This window comes from Calypte anna, chromosome 4, assembly GCF_003957555.1.
Source record: "Calypte anna isolate BGI_N300 chromosome 4, bCalAnn1_v1.p, whole genome shotgun sequence".
In the NCBI taxonomy this organism is placed as follows: domain Eukaryota; kingdom Metazoa; phylum Chordata; class Aves; order Apodiformes; family Trochilidae; genus Calypte; species Calypte anna.
The window spans coordinates 3,434,669-3,451,408 of record NC_044247.1 but is presented as its reverse complement, the minus strand read 5'-3'; the positions used below and the strand labels follow the sequence as shown (position 1 = coordinate 3,451,408).

Genomic DNA, 16,740 nt, shown 5'->3' with positions numbered 1-16,740 from the left:
TTACTTATTAATCAGTGTCTTTAGGGAGCGTGTGAGTGTGCTCATGACATTGGCAACTGTGGCTGACTGGTGGGCAAGCTGCTCCACTGTCTGCTGATGGCTCTGCATTCTGGTTGTTGACTCCTCCGCAGCCTTCAGAAGGAAAGTGTAGTTTCTCACCACTTCCTCCACCTTTGTCAGCAGCTCTTGGCGCTGGGAATCTGAGCGTATGACGTACACCAGCCTCACAAAGGTCTCAATGAGGTTGCTTAGCACCTGGAAGCTGCTTGTGATGGCTGCGAGCATGTGTGTAGGACTCTTGTCAGCAGATGCCATGCGACGGCAGGATGCTCGAAACTCCTTGAACTTGAGAGTGAGTTCTTGCTTGTATTCAGCCAGCTGGGAGATGTAAAGTTTGCAGTCCTGGATGTCAGGGCTCACCACACACTGCCTCAGGATAGTCAGGAGTTCATTGGTGTCCAGCTGCACTTGAAGAAACCCATTGGGAAAGCTGTAGGCATGGCCTCGAAGGGTGTTGATCTTTGCCAGGCTCCCTTCCAAACTGGAGGTCCTTAAATCTATTTCCTGCATCTGACCATCATTGGGATTGCTGCAAGCTGTTGCATCTAGGACCTGAAGAGTCCTGCTCATGACTGGGACCATCTGATTGTCCAGCTTCATTCCTGGAACTATCTGCATGGGAATGGAATAGGACAGCTCATCCTTCTCACTCCCATCATCTGCAACATCGCATTTCCTGTAGTAGAAGCAGTACCGGATAGAGCAGCACTTCTCATCCTCCATGTCTTCATCCTGCAGATCAGCAGGACTTTCATATACCTCCTCCTGGACAGAGAACACTGCTGAACCCTTCTGGTTCTTTTTCTCCTGTGCTATCTGGACATAGGAGGGGTCAGCCACTCCAGAAGCTTCCTGGATGCTACTCTTCAGAACAGGACAAAGGATGCTGGGTTCAGGCTCTTTCTGGGGCTCGTTCTCCTTGGTTGTATATATATTCTGGTAGATGTCAGAGGACAGGGATGTCCTATCAGTCTTATCTATTTCACTGACACTGTAGCGCCGCAGGAGCTTCCTGTAGTGTGGGGCACCCATGCACTCACCCTGGGAAGTGCACGTTGCCAAACAGGACACGCTGTTCTCTGGATCTGACCGGTAATCTCTGAACTCTAAACTTGTGGATCGTAGCCTCTTGCCTTTGGAAGGGTTGCTCACACTTGTCAACCTAATGGCTTCTGCCTGCTTCTGATCATCTGTAACTTTATCTCTTTCTTGCCTTTCCAGATCTGACATCACCAACTGGTTAGGGGGTGGCCTTACCCCTCTGCAGAGCCGCTTGCAGTCACAGCTGCGCCTTTGCTCCCTGGACATCCCAGGGACTTTTTGCACAGGACTGCTCCTTAGCTGGCAGCTGCATCGCCCAGGGGCAGGAGGGTGCAGATACTCCTGTGGTGGGAGGTCGCCTTTGCTCTTTGGCTTGAGAAGCTCTTCGAGGAATTCTAGCTCATACTGCTTCACTTTCTGCAGCTGGGCCTGCCTCTCATCTGTCTCCTTCTTCAGCCGGGTTGGAAATGTTGCAGAGAACAGGTTCCTTAACCTGAAGGGAGCTTTTGGAGCTTTGGCTTTAGCTAGGACATCAGCGTCTTGTTGGGCCATCTCCAGGACATTTTCTACTTTTTTGGAAGGCACAGTGCTGATCTGCAGGCTCTCAGACCTGGGCACCAGCTGGATTGGCCCTTTGGGTTCCTCACTGGTACTCCGGAAAATGCTAACAGGTGATGGAGACTGCAGATTGCTACTTTCAGCCTTTAAGCTTTTGGCTGAACTTTCGTGTTGTATTTTCTGTCCTTGGTTTGTAGGAGCTTTGTGTTTCTGAAAGACAAGGCTCATGGCTTCCCCACCTGCCTTCTGGCCTGGCTCTCCACCTGTGGCTTTTCCTGAACCCTCTTTACTCACTTTTTGCTGGTATCTTTTAGAGGCAAAAGTCTTACTGGGCATAATTTCCTCACCTGCTAAGACAAGGTGGAAAGCTTCAGCCTTACTGCCATGAGCTTCTTTAGGACTTGGAGAAACTTCACAGTGCTTCTGCGGAGAGAGTTGCTGCTGCTGCTGCTGACAGGTGCATATGGTCTCTGCATTTTGTGGATTTCCTTTAAGTTTCAAAGGCTTGCTGCTGACTGATGAACAGCTGCTGGTTCCACTAATTTGTTTGTTTTCTTTCAAGGCTTCTACAACTTGGGGAGCTGAACCTTTTGCATTTGCCACTTGCTGCAGAGCATCTGAAATGATGGCTGGAGTTACACGACTTTTTTGATCCAGGAGGAGCTTGGAGCTTGGCTGGACCTCTTTGGGCATCTTCTCTTGTGCCTGCTCCCTGCTTGGGGCTGCTGTGGCATGCAGAGGTACCTCACAGGCAGCTTTTGTGTGACCTGAACCTTTGCACTCAGAGCCTGGCACTGGAACCCCCTTGATCTGCTTATTAAGCTGAGGGGTCAGCACTGGCTGGACAGCCAAGGTGTAGCTCTGCTCAGTATGCTGTTGCTCCTGTTTGCTTTTACAATTGCTGAGGTTGGGGCTTTGGTGTGACACAGCTGGCTTCAATGAAGGGCTCGGCTCCTGGTGGCTGACTGGGTAGGGTGAGGTGAGAACAGACTGGGCAGCACAGCTCTGGATTCGGAAAGGTAAATCCTTTCTAGCCAGGAGGTTTTCTTTGTTGATGTGTTGAGCAAGGAAGTAGGCTGCGTTCTGATGCTGCTTCATAGCAGAGACCATCTCTGAGACATCAGTTAGCTCTGAAGAGTTGGTTTCATGGCCAGAATCCAAGGATGACTCAGGAGTGATGGCAGCCAGGACAATAAGACCTGAGGAGGGACACAAAGAAAACCCCACAACAGCACTGAAACCACACTGCTATGTGGACAAGAGGGGAGCTACATGCAGCTGGAGGGTCCCAGGAATGCAGGACACAGCATCCCATCAGAGAAACTTTAGTGACTTCCTGCAATCAGAGGTTAATGGCTTTAAGAGAGATCACTTGTCAGCACTAAGCTGGTTTGCTAGGTCAATTCAGCAAGAGCTCTCTGCCCAGGAACAGGTCCAGGGCAGCAGAGATGTAGGGGCTTGTCTGGAACAAGAAGGAAAAGTGGGCAACAGCTGCTATGCTCTAGTGAGTAGGGCAGCCAAGATGATGAGAGTGACAAAGGACTGGGCTGCCAGCAAGCTGGACCCATCGGAGAGCAGGTTTGCCCTGCGAAGGGCTCACACACTGCAAATCTGTGTGGGAACAGGTGAAGGCTGAAGGTACCAGCTGTGTGGTGTCACAGGAGGGAGGAACTCATGCTTGCAATATTGGTTTGTTACTGCCTCACCACAGTACTGTGTCCTGTGGACTGTGCCAGATATGGGAACACCAAGAGACTCCTTCAGCTACTGTCAGAAAGAGGAGTCCCACATCAGTTTCTTAGAAATCTGAGCAGCAGTTTGGCTGCTCCTGTTAGAGCCTGTTGCCACAACTTAGTTTTTACTGAAGCTACTCAACAATCACATACAGAATGGGAGGAGGCTAAAGGAAATGATGTACCATAGGAAAGAAAGGCTATAGGGATAAATCAGAAAAATCACCCTCATTGAAATACCTGCTGTCTGCTGTGGTGGGGGATGCGGACAATCTTCTGAAGCAGCCAGGGCTTCCAGTGCCTGCAGGGTAGACACCAGGGCATCATCCAGCTCTTGGGCATGATCCTGGACTGTCCATGTTTGCACATTGTCTATCAGTGTGACAGGGATCTCATCGTAGAGGATGCCACAGAGGTGCCGGCTCTGCTCCTGGCTCTGGGCAGCTGCCCGGCGCTTGGGGTCATCCTCGTCTGAGCTGTTGTCTCGGAAGCCAGGAGGGGGGGCAGCAATGGCAGGGAGCAGGGATGTTGTTTCATCTTCTTCCTCGTCGCTCCCAGGAGGGGGAAGTGACATCAAGTCCACCATATTGTCCCGGGTGCTGCTGGGCTTGCCCCCCTTGCAGGATGCCAGCTGGCTCTTAATTTTGGCCTGGCAGGACTCGCAGTAGAAGTGCAAAGTGTCACTCCGCAGGTGGGTGTCTATGGTGTGTGCCCTGCCCCTGCTCACCTGCTTGTCCTGGTCAAGGCCATCTGGGTCATATTTGTTGGTAGTCCCATTATAACCTTGGCCAGAGCTTTTGGAAGTGGGGTCGGATTTGGTCCTAGGACGAGTTTCTTCAAAAAAAATCAGATTTTCATTGATATCTATGCTGCTCTCTCTTTCCTTCCTCTGTTCTCGCATGTGCAGGTAGCAAAAGCTGATGAGTTCTGAGTCTGAAGTCCTGTTGGCCGGAGCCTTGGCTGCTCCAGCACTGGTGGCAGAGCCACCCCCCAACCCGCTCTCGTTCTTTCCCATGTTACCTGCCATGGCAGGATGGTGGAGGTTGTGTGAGTTGATGTAATCTAAACCAAAACCATAATTGGCACATTAGTAGCAGCACTCAAAAGAAGGAAAACAACATAAGAAAGTGTATGCTCACCCTGGAGGAGCAGCCATGTGCTCTATGCCCTCCAGACAGCGTCCTGGACTGCAGTAGGACACATGTGTTCTCTGAAGCACAACCAGGCCACCTGGCTGGGCTTTTGAAAAAAAATCTTCTGCAATCCACTGGGCCTATCTGCCAGTAATGAATGCAGAAAGAGATACCCTGCACATGCAAATCATAGAATGGTTTGGGTTTGAAGGCACCTTTAAAAGCCATCTGGTCCAAACACCCTGCAGTAAGCAGGGAGATCTTCAACTAGATCATGTTGCTCAGAGGTCCATCCAATCTAACCTTGAATGTTCCCAGAGATGGGGTGCCTACAACGTAGAGAGGGGAACTGTTTCAGTGTTCCACCACCCTCATTGTAAATATTTTCTTGTACCTAGTTCGAATCTACCTTCTCTGAGTCAAAATCATTACCCCTTGTCCTCTTGTTACAGATCCTACTAAAAATTCTGTCCCAATCTTTCTCATAAGCCCTCTTTAAGTGGCTGCAATAAGGTGTGCCTGGAGCCTTCTCTTTTTTAAGCTAAACAACACCAACTCTCTCAGCCTGTCTTCATAGGAGAGGTGTTCCACCCCCCTGATCATTTTTGTCCATGTCTTTCCTGTGCTGAGGACTACAGAGCTGGACACAGCACTTCAGGTGAGGTTTCACCAGAGCAGAGTAGAGGGGCAGAATCACCTCCCTCAATCTGCTGGTCATGCTTCTCTTTATGGAGCCCAGGATGTGGTTGGCTTTCTGGACTGTGAGTGCCCATCGCTGGCTCATGTCCAGGTTTTCATCCACCAGTATCCCCCAGTTCTTCTCCACAGGACTGCTTTCAGTCCCTTCATACCCCAACCTGTACTGATGCTGAGGGCTGCCCTGACCCAGGTGCAGGACCTTGTGCTTGGCTTTGTTGAACCTCATGAGGTTCACATTGGTCCACTTCTCAAGCTTGAGCAGGTCCCTCAGAATGGGATCCTTTCCCTCAGGCATGTCAACCACACCACTCAACTTGGTGTCATCTTCAAACCTGCTGAGTGTGCACTCAATCCTACTATCTACGTATTGATGAAGATATTAAACAACACTGGTCCCAATATGGTCCCCTGAGGGACACCATTTGTCACCCACCTCCATCTGGACAGCACACAGTTGGCCTCTACCCTCTAGATGCAACCATCCAACCAATTCCTCATCCACTGAACAGTCCATCCAGCAAAACCATTTCTTCAGTTTAGACAGAAGAATGTTATGGAGGACAGTGTCAAGGGCCTTACAGAAGTAAGACATATGGATGACATCAGTAGAGCTTTCCTTGTCCACTGATGAAGCTACTCCTTCCAAAGAAGGCCACCAGGTTGGCTAGGCAGGACTTACCCATGGTGAAACCATGCTGGCTGTCTCAAATCAGCTCCCTGTCCACCATGTGCCTTAGCATACCTTCCAGGAGGATCTGTTCCATGATCTTCCTAGGCAAAGAGGTGAGGCTGACAGGTCAGTAGTTCCCAGGGTCCTCCTTTCTACCCTTTTTAAATATGGGTGCAATGTTATCCTTTTTTCCAATCACTGGGAACTTCACCTGACTGCCAAGACTTTTCAAATATCATGGAGAGTGGCTTGGCAACTACATCAGCCAATTCCCTCAGGACTTCAGGATGCATTTGATCAGGTCCCATAGATTTATGTATGTTCAGGTTCTTCAGGTCATCACAAATCTTTATTTCTCTTATAGTGGGAGGGACTTTGCTCCCCCAGTCCCTGTCTTCTGGTGCATCCACTTGAGAGGTGTGGGAAGAGCAGCTGCCAGTAAAGACTGAGGCAAAAAAGCTGCTGAGTACCTCAGCCTTCTCCTCACCTGCTGTTACCAGTTGGCCAGTTGTGTTCATCAGGGTGAGAACCTTTCTCTTCTGTCTGACATATCTATAGAATCCTTTCTTATTCTTTGTGTCCCTTGCCAAATTCAGCCTCAGCCATGCCATGGCCTTCCTGAACCCATCTTTACACAACTGAGCAGTACTCCTATATTCTTCCCAGGATACCTGTCCCTGATTCCACAGCCAGTGCATTTCCTTCTTCCTGCTCTTCAGTTTCACCAGCAGATCTTGACTCCTGCATGTCAGTCTCTTGCCTCACTTTTCTGGTTTCTAACGCATGGAAATCAGGAGCTCTTACACTTTATGGAAAGTGTCCTTAAAGATTTGCCAGCTCTGTTCTGCTCCCTTGTCCCTGAGGGCAGTTTTCTGGGGGTCCAGCTGACTAACTCCTCAAACAGATCCTGGGCTGGAGGGGATTTCAGGTGATCAGCTTGTCTGTACTCCTCTAAGGCAGAAAAATGGTAACCAAAGCAACATTCATAAATGTGTGTGTTATGAGAGCACATTCCCATGGACAGCTCTGTATGTGCCACACTTGCCCTGGCCTCCTGACATGAATATGTGAGCTCTCTAGAGGAATGGGTTAGTTCTGAGGGATACCTGCTGACACTGAAGACAAGGGACCTTCTGGCTCTGAGACATCAACCCCTCTCTCCTCTAAGGAGAAAAGGAAAGACCTGGAGGAGGCAGAAGGGAGAGGCACATAGATGACATTTACATGACAGACATGGAAGATGGCCAGCTTGTGCAGTATCAAAGAAGCTGATGTGCCGTTTTCTCCTAAATCAATAAAATCTGGATTCCCAATAACAAGGAGCTGTTTGAGCTCACTAAACTAAACTGTGGGGCTCTTAGGTGTGGATGAGATATGGAATGATGGAGGCCAAAAGGGTCTAGAGGGTGGCTGGACAGGACTTAAAAGCACTTGAGCTCCAGTCAGCAAAAACCCAGTAGCAGACTGATGGAACAGGACACCTCCTTGTGTGGTTTGCTCCATTGTATGGATAATTATGTGGTAGAGAATTTAATCACATAAATTTCATAAATTTATATATCATGACATTTATGATAAGAAAGTATTGACCCTGAGGCTGTTTTTTTTTTGCAAGGAATTACATCAATGACACCATGAACCAGCAGCACAACTGAGCCAAACAAATCTCCATCTCCCCACCTGTCTCTTTTCTAGACAATATGCAATAAATCACAGAATTATAGACTCATAGAATGTTAGGTGTTGAAAGGGACCTCCAGAGATCCTCTAGTCCAATCCCCCTGCCAAAGCAGGATCACCTAGGGCAGGCCTCACAGGAACACATGCAGGGTTTTGAAGGAGACTCTACAACCTCTCTGGGCAGCCTGTGCCAGTGCTCAGTCACCCTCACAGGAAAGAAGTTTCTCCTCATGTTGAGGTAGAACTTGCTATGTTCTAGCTTATGCTCATTATTCCTTGTCCCATTACTGGGCACCACTGAAAAGAGACTGACCCCTTCCTCTTGACACACACCTCTCAGACAAGGGTGAGCACAATTCTATCCACCTTGGCTACTTGGGAAAATGTGTTGTTTCTGTGCTGTGTGACAGCAGCAGTGAGAGAAGCAAGATTCCAGGAGTTTGCTGGGAGGCAGAGCTGGGCAGAACCAGAGGAGGGCTGATAGCACAGTGGTCACTGAGACACGGGGATGTTGATGCTGTATCACTGAGCTACCACGCACGTTTGAAGGCAGCAGGAGCAGCCTGCATGCATGCACAAACAAGGACCTACAGCCTTAGTCAGCCAGTTTCTGTGAGGAAAGGACTGTCAAGAAGGACTTGTCATCTTTTTTTCATAACATTGGCCAGACCAAGCAGTTTTTCCACAGAAGATAGCTAAACACTGTGCAATATTGCCTCTTGGGGAGATGTCCAATGTAGCTTGGCTGATTTTTTGTGACAGACACCCCTCCCTTAGTCCCTTGCCCCTTGAGTCTGTGATCCATCCATTTTTTCTGTCTGGTTGACAGCTATTGGATCAGGCTGGATCCAAGAGAGCCCTCTGCTCCTGCTGTTAAGCATGTTCCTGCAATAGCCTCCCCTTGCTCCCTTGCATGAGGCAAGCTGCTGAAATATTCCTTGATCTTCTGGCCGCTGGTCCAGCCCTCAAGAGGGGAATCTATCTGCATTATAAGCTGAATTGTGCAGCTGTGCTGAGAATGGCTGCCAGGGGATGAAGGCTCTGTCTTACCAAGTATAAATTAAATAAAATAAATCCTAATTAAATCAATTAGCTCAAGAAATTAATTTGTCTCCCCAAACAAACATTTGTATTATACTGTTCATCATCTGCAATGATAAAATCCCAGACAAAACAATATCTCTCTTTTATGGACATACTGCTGCTCATAACTGAGAGTTGTGTTCTGCCACAGCTGGGGCTACGTGTCCAGCACTGGGCTGTGGTGGGGTGGCAGTGGCTGAAGCAGAGGATTTCCCAAAGCTGGACACCTCTGACAGGCCATACTAGCCTTGCAAGCCTTGCAAACTGCTCATGCTGAATGGGGTCAAACCCCTAGAATCTATAATCCAGCTGCTGGATGCTCCAGCAGAGAAAGTCCTGATGAATTGCTGAGAGAGCAATCAAGGACAAGAGCTGCTTGACTGGCAGTGGTTGCTGGTGAGAGCAGAGAGGAAATGGCAGGGGAGTGAATTGCCTGCACCACTCCAGCATGGCACAACCTTTTCTGTGGAGGGCAAGGATCTGGCATAAGGCTCAGCAGGAAAATGTGGAAAGATGGCTCTAACTGACAGCATTTAGACAGAGCATGCATTTCTAAAAATGTCTGCAGTTCAGCAGGAGGTTTTACTGTGCCTCAGGGAAGATGGATGTGCTCCTCTTCTAGACAAAAAGCAAAGGCAGGGCTTGATTTTACATTTAAGATTCTGCCTGCATCCTGGAAAGTCAAAGCCTGGGCTAACTTGATTCTTCTCTGTGAGGCTTTCTTATTGTTCCTGCAGAGATGTGCTGATGATCAGCAGCCCCTGCAGCTGTAGTGAGACCAGAACTGTGCACAGACTTTGTTTTCTCAATAAACACTAAATTCAGCTCTTCTGAAGGATGCTTAAACTGGGTCTGCAGTGTACTGGGTCTGCAGAGAAACCGTTCCACTCCTGTGAAAGTAGACCAGGCCATCCAGAGAGGGACTGGTTCTTTGTTATGAAGACTATGGATCCATTCCTCCATCGCTGTCCTACTCACACCATGACTTTCCCTCATACTCACTCCAGCCCCCTGCAGTGTGATACTGGTTTCTTGACACTGTCAAGAACAGGGCAATTTACTACTCCTTTAGGCACAAGTCTGGACTATGCCCGCAAAGCAAAATCTCCCTGAGGAAAAATCCTGTTATTGTCACTGATGCCACATTGAGGAAAAGCACCACTCACATGTGCTGTGACAATCCCTGAGTCATCAGTAACTCTGGGTGCCATCAGCCTCCCTCCAAGCCCTTGGGGATGTTTTGGGATGCTCTCCTCTTCCTACTGCATTCCTCTGACTCACCATGGTCACGTGTCTCTGTAACCCATTTGAGTGTGACATGACCCAGGGAAGGACTACCCTTGCCTGAAATCACTCTTAAGAATCCTCACTTTGAGGCTGACTCACACTTGCAATCCATTTTCAAAGAACAGAGCATTGATGCCTGTCTTTAGCTGTTCTGGTCTCCTTCTTTGCTCAGACTATCCTTCTGCTCCCTGCATCCGTCTGGATATTTGAAAAGCTGGGATGCCAAAGTTTCCTTCCTAATTTAAGAACTTAGCATAGCAGCCGTGCTTTCAGAGCTGATCAGAGCTGGTATCTCACCAGATACCCACTTGTGAGAACAGTAGTGTCCAGAGGCAGCAGGAGAGCAGCCCCTGGCTGAGTGTGTACATTCACCAAGCCTCTGGAGCTGTGCTGGTGGTCTCAGGGATACATGTGCTGCATCCCTGCAGCAATGCACAGCAATGTGAGGACCCAGCATTATTGGTCCTTTTGGATTGCACCTCCTAGATCTGCTGTAGGAGCTGCCAGAACATTTGCAATGAGTGTTTAGGGCCCAAGATGACACCAGAAGTCAGAGGTGACCCAAAATGAGGACTTCTCTCCCTGCTCCTTGTTGTCTGGTTAAAAGGGGGAAATGGTAGCTGGGGGGAATGGTAGCAGAGGGGATGTGCCAGCGAAATCCTTCTTTCTAATGCTGCAGAGCCTTGGGTGGAAGGAGGAGAAGGAGGCTGGGGAAGGTACTCACACAGAAAGCAGAGGCTGAAACATACCTGCCTTGATAATCTGAGGTGGGAGAGGGTGGCTTGGGGTCCTGGAGAATATCATCTTCTTGGAGTCCACCAGGAGACGGCAGTAGCCAGCGATCAGGCAAGCAAAGTTGATGGCTTCAGGCCACTCCATCAGCAACACCAGTGGCTGGAAGGCAAGAGAGGAAAAGAGCATGAGGGCCACGCAGCTCAGCTGACACAGGACCAGTGCTCCAAAGTGGTTTTGCCGCAGCCCTGCACTGGTATAACTGGTGAGGTGGCTGGCACCTTTAGCAGCCACACAGGAAAAAACAGCCAGGTGTTCCAGATCACCCAGCAAATGGCTGTGCACAGGAAAGCACCTCTGCTGTTGTAATTCCTGCTTGCTGACTCTCCTAAGGATGATGAAAGAGCTGGACCCCCCCCACAGGACACAGACAGTGCATGGCAGGGCCCCCATACAACTGGTCTCTGACTGACTGCATGTCAGTGCTCTAGGCCTACCAGCAATGACCAGTTTAACCATCAAGCCCTGGGGAGATCAGGGAATTTGTAGGGTCTCCAGCTGCCAGAACCCCTGTTTCACTATAGGCACCATGTTACCCTCCCAAAAATGAAGACATTTGCTTACAGCAAGATACAGAAGGGGAAAAAAACCATGATAGGCTCCCCTAACCACAGCTTTGAGCTTGTGGATAGTACTTAAATCTAACTCTTTGGGAAATTAAATTTGGGCTTAAGAGCAGATGGTGTCTTCTCATTTAGGAGAGCATTTATTTTCATGCTACAAAAAGTCTTTGCTTTGAAGAGAAGAAAAAAATCAGACATGATCTGTGTGCCACATATGATGTTACTGTACCATCTAGCAGCAGACACCACTACCTGACTCCTATCTTGTCCCAAGGAGGTTACTTAGCCTGGGGAAGCTGTCAGGGTGGAATCCACTCTTAGCCCATGCACTGTTGGGATCTGACTGTGCAGAGCATCCTGTGCCAGCACACATCATGAGATGGGAAAAAAACTGACAGTGCCTTCAATAAAATTATTGCATAGTAGCTAAAGCCATCATCTGCCCTTGCCCAAAGCACCCCTACATAAAGGGCCTTTGTACCCAGGTACAGGGCTTATCTGAGCCAACTGTGTAATGTTTAGCTACTGCTGTAGTTTGGACTGTCCATCCTGCCCTGGTCTCTTGCACACTGACAGCCCTTCAGGAGTCAGAAGTACTCATTTACCACATCCAGGGCAAACCAAACCCATTTTAGAAATCCCTTAAATCTATGCAGCGTGAAAACTGTTAAAGATATTTTAGATTTCTTGTTTCATAACCATAGGAGGTTGCTGGTACCCACTGGCCAGTTCTGTGTTCTTCTCAACACTCGTTGTTTTCTGAAGCCACTAAGCTAACTCTGCAAAGGAAGACTCAGCCTTACAGCTCATCATGCTCTGGACCACAGAACACAATAAACCTGGTTGTGAAGCCATGAGCCCTAGGCAGAGCCATACATGATCCCCAAGCCAAGGCAGTCCCTGGCCTGGTTCCTCTTAGGGACAGGGTAAAGAAGTTCCCTCCTTGGCTGCTGTGCAGAAAGAGAAAGGAAAAGATATAACCCAATGTGGAAGAGAAATAATCTGACAAGCAAACATGCTCTGCTGAGAGGCTCTGCCCCTTCCTGCCTGAAGAGGCTCTTTCTGCATCATGGAAAATAAATCTGAGGTGACACAGAAAAAAAGGAAATTGTAGATAGAGATAGAGAGAAAGGAGAGAAGAGATCCTCCACATAGCTTGAAGGAGGCAGGTGGGGTGATACCTCTTAGCCCAGCTCCTGTCTTGACATAAGTGATGAAAGGAAACCATATGTTCCAGATCTGCCATAAGAAGCATCCTTAAAACAAGTGCCTTCTACACAAGACTAAGCCTTCTTGGGTTTTTCAAGCCATCTGTTGAATAATGAGACATCTGCACATTTTTCCCCCTCTGTTATGCAGCAACGAGAGTTTGAGTGCTAGCAACAAGAAAGGAAGCAAATGCCAAGAGGAGGAAGGCAATGGCTGATGAGTTTCCACTACTGGGAGATTAAACGAAGAAGCCAAGGTGGGTTGAGAATTGCCTTTCAAAATTAAAACTAGGGGGTAGTTTCCACCACATATGAGTCACACACTAGAGATTTACAACTACCTCTTGGGGACACAAAAGCTGAATGGCACAAAGTCATGGACCTTCACTACCTCCCAGTCTTTACATGATATTCAGCCAGTGGTGCAGCACTGGTACACCAGCTGGCAACCAGTACTGGTTCAGAGTCCCAGCCCTATTTCCATATTTACTCAGGTACCTCTAATTCAAGATGTTCTCAGCCATCCAGAAATGGGACTGTAGGTTTTTGGTGAAGCAGCATCGTGGATCAGTCCTCATGAAGGGATACAGGACTGAGACACAACCACACTGGTGTGTCTTGTCTACAAATAAAACACATGCAATGTACCAAGATGCTGCAAGCTCCCTGCCAGGTCCCTAAGCAAGCCCAGCTTCAAGACTGGCTTCCAGGAACCAGTGCATGGCATGCTGGCACTGCTTGTACCACTCTGCTCTGAAAAAGAGGTATCTTCATAGTGATTAGCATTACTACTTAGCAAGGGGCCTTAGAAATTATTACTCTCACATCCTGGCAAGCAAGTGGAATGAGAGTTTTTCCATAATTGTCAAGCACTCAAATATTTTTATTAGGGACTAACCCACTTCAGGGGCAGCTCAAAGCCATTCATCCATGCTGCTGGCAGCACTCTGCTGAGCTCATCATGGCCTGGGAGCACGTGCTGCAGGGGCTGTGTCCTGGTGAGAGATTATTTGGCTGTTAAAAGAGATAGAAAATATGAACAAAGCTGCTGCTGTTGGGCTGTGCTTCTCCCCTGGCCTAGAAGGCTTTTCTACTGCTCACTATCTGAGGTCTGACTCTTTCCTACACTGGGTTACAAGACTGAATCCCTTCTTTTTCACCCACCTGGGCAATTCTGCTGAGACTGTAGCAGCTCAGCTGCTTTCAAGACTTCCAACCTGCTGACACATCTCCCTGAAAGTGGCCAACAGACATGAAAGTGATTTCTGGGGTCAAGAGGCAAAAAAGCAACACAACTACTGTAGCTTTGTTTCCTTGGGAAATCAGACTACAGAGAGGAACTGCCAGTGATGGCAGTTAATGGATATGTTAGACATTTGCAATCATGGTCACCCTGTTCCATGCAGGCAAGGCAAATGAGATCTCATGGTGACAGCCAGGCACTGGTGAACTTAGCAAACATTGACTTTCTGAACAGCTTCATGAAAAAACTCCAAGTAATGCTGCTGAGCGTTTTAAATGGTAAATCCAGGGCAGCTTTGCAGGGAGCTGCTTTAAATAATAACAACACAGGACTGTATTCTGTGCTTTGGGCTTCCATGTGATACCCATGTCTTGTGGTGAATGGGATTGACCTCCTTAGTTTTGAAACATACTGTAAGGAGCACTGAGAGCTTGTGCCTGTGGTCACCAAGGTCTGGTCTTCAAGGGGCTGGGACTCATGCAACAACCTTGCCTCCAGAGGTAATTTTTTTAACTCAGTGATTAATTTCAACCAGACCTGACAAAAAAGCAGCAATCTGGAAGGCAGTGAATCTTCTTAAGTTTTCTAAACTCATTTGTGCTTTAGAGCAGAGAGACTTCTGTGAGAAGCCAGAAGGCAGGGAGGATTCAGCAGCAGCAAAACAAGTGCCAATCCTGCAAGATCTGCTCCCTGCCTAATTGGCACTGATTTTTTTTGGAAGTAGTCACAAAATGCAGTACTTTTGTCCAAGCTCTTCATCGGGAGATTGTATTAATCACAGGTGGGAAACAAATCACTAACCAGGAAAATCCTCCAATTATCCCCCTGCCTTGCACTGATGGTGTGTCTAATGCCTACCAGCCCTTCCTCTTCCTCCTCCTCCTCACTGGCATGGTCTTGCTGCAAACAGTGCTGAGGGCCCATACCCCCATGGACCCAAGGGCTCTGTTTTCCTGGGATGACAGAGCAGAAATACCTGCCTGATTTTTGTCAGGGCAGCAGCACCTGTAGGATGGAAGCTGGTTTTACACAGAAACAAACTCATTGAGATGATACCACTGCTATAAAACAGCAAAACACCAGATTCCCAGCAGGATGCAGAGGTGAAGGTTAATTTCTGATATGTAACAAGCCAACATGAGAAGAAGCAAATTTTATAGATAATGCTCCTTCTACATCTAAATGCAAAAAATCATCCAGAAATTATTGATGTTTTGATCTTTTACTCATACTGGTTTCCTAGATTTTCTAGTTCTAATAAGAAAAGGAATCTTTTTCACTTCAAGTTTCCTGCTTGGCAACCAGTTTCCCTGGCAAGTAAGAAAATAGATTTATACTGGATATGAGATGAGTTTCCCATTAGCTTACTATGGATATAGTGCTTTTTCTATTAGGCCTTACCTTTGAATCAAACCTCAGTGTCTTTCTGGAGGATATTTTCTTGTTGAGGCAAAGGTGAACGAAGAACATTTGGTGGAATCTTTATGGGCAGGGTTATGCTATAGGATCTTAACAGTCCTCATCTTTAAATTAACTTACGAGCTGACCTATGTATGCTGTAACCCTTAAGTTCATGTGTATTTCCTTTTAATCACCTCACTTTTACTTTGGATCTTATCCAGCTTCCTTTGCTGTAATGAGGTAGAAAAGTGAAAGCTGAAATTAAGTAATTTATGTTCTCTGGTTGACTTGAGGTGCACTGCCAAGTTTATGTTTAATAATATAGGCAGCCAGGCCTAATGAGACAGCAGTCAATTTTTCACTTGTACATCGAATTTTACTTCCCTCCCTCGAAGTATTATTAACTCAGTTTTACCAATACCACGCTGCTTGTGATTAGTACCATTAATTACCATTTGTTGATCAATAAACCTGTCTCTAAATCTGTCCAACAGGTCTTTGTTGGCAGCAGTCTTTCAGGTTTCTGCAGCAGCGTTTCCTCCTGAAGGGCTTAAGCAGACACCTCCTGTCTGAGTGAATGCCCTCCTTGTTATCTGCACTGCCCCATGGGATGGACAGGTATCTCTACAGACTGAAAACATGGAGGTGTCTCTTCTCCATTTCACTGCTGGTGCTGTGTCCCCTTGTGCTGCTGTGTCCTGAGGAAGGTCCAAGTCTTGCCTACATCTTTGCATCAGGCTGTAACTGACACCCTGGTGAGTGTCCATCCCCTCTGCGAATACTTCATAGAATCACAGAACAGTTTGGGTTGGAAGGGATCCAGTTCCAAACCCCCAGTGCTACCATCCAGCCAATTCCTGAGCCAGCAAATAGTCCATCCATCGAATATCTTTCCAATTTAGAGACCAGGATATCATGTTGGACACTTGAACCTCTCTTGACCTACACACCTTCCTTCTAATGCACCCCAGGATGCCATTGGCCTTCCTGGCCACAAGGACACATTGCTGGCTCATGGTCATACTTCCATCCACCAGCACCCCCAGGGCCCTTTCCCCTTCACTATTCTTCAAGAACTCAGTCCCCAGCCTGTACTGGTCTCTGGGCTTGTTCCTACCCAGATATGACTCTACACTTGCCCTTGTTGTAATTCATTAGATTTCTCCCTGCCCAACTCTCCAGCCTGTCCAGGTCCCTCTGAATGGCAGCACAGCCATCTGGGGTGTCAGCCACTCCTCTCAGCTTTGTGTCATCAGCAAACTTGCTGAGCAGACACTCTGTTCCCTCATCCAGGTCACCAATAAATATATTGAGCAGTACTTGTCTCAGTACTGACCCTTGGGGGACTCCACTAGAAACAGACTTCCAGCTAGACTCCATCCCATTGATTACAACTCTCTGGCTTCTGTCCTTCAACCAGTTTCCAGTTTGTATATAGAGGACTGGAATAGGAATGGAATTACTAAATTAATTTGGGCAACCATGATCTTCACATGTGTATAAATGCAGGGCAGTCCTGCACTTTTCTTCTAATCTGCTTAAGAAATCCAATACTGAATCAGCATATTGCCTAGGTATGACAAACAACA

General features: G+C 47.8%; 1 protein-coding gene across 1 annotated transcript in view; it reads right to left on the bottom strand.

The window, feature by feature from the left end:
* FRMPD3 (FERM and PDZ domain containing 3) overlaps nt 1-16,740 on the bottom strand; it is a 28,006-nt gene continuing 11,266 nt past the window's right edge. The window contains exons 12-14 of the mRNA XM_008501710.2: nt 10,694-10,838; nt 3,633-4,454; nt 1-2,858 (exon numbers count right to left, since the gene is read on the bottom strand). Coding sequence (XP_008499932.2) covers nt 1-2,858; nt 3,633-4,454; nt 10,694-10,838 — 3,825 coding nt within the window. The remainder of the gene's footprint in view (nt 2,859-3,632; nt 4,455-10,693; nt 10,839-16,740) is intronic.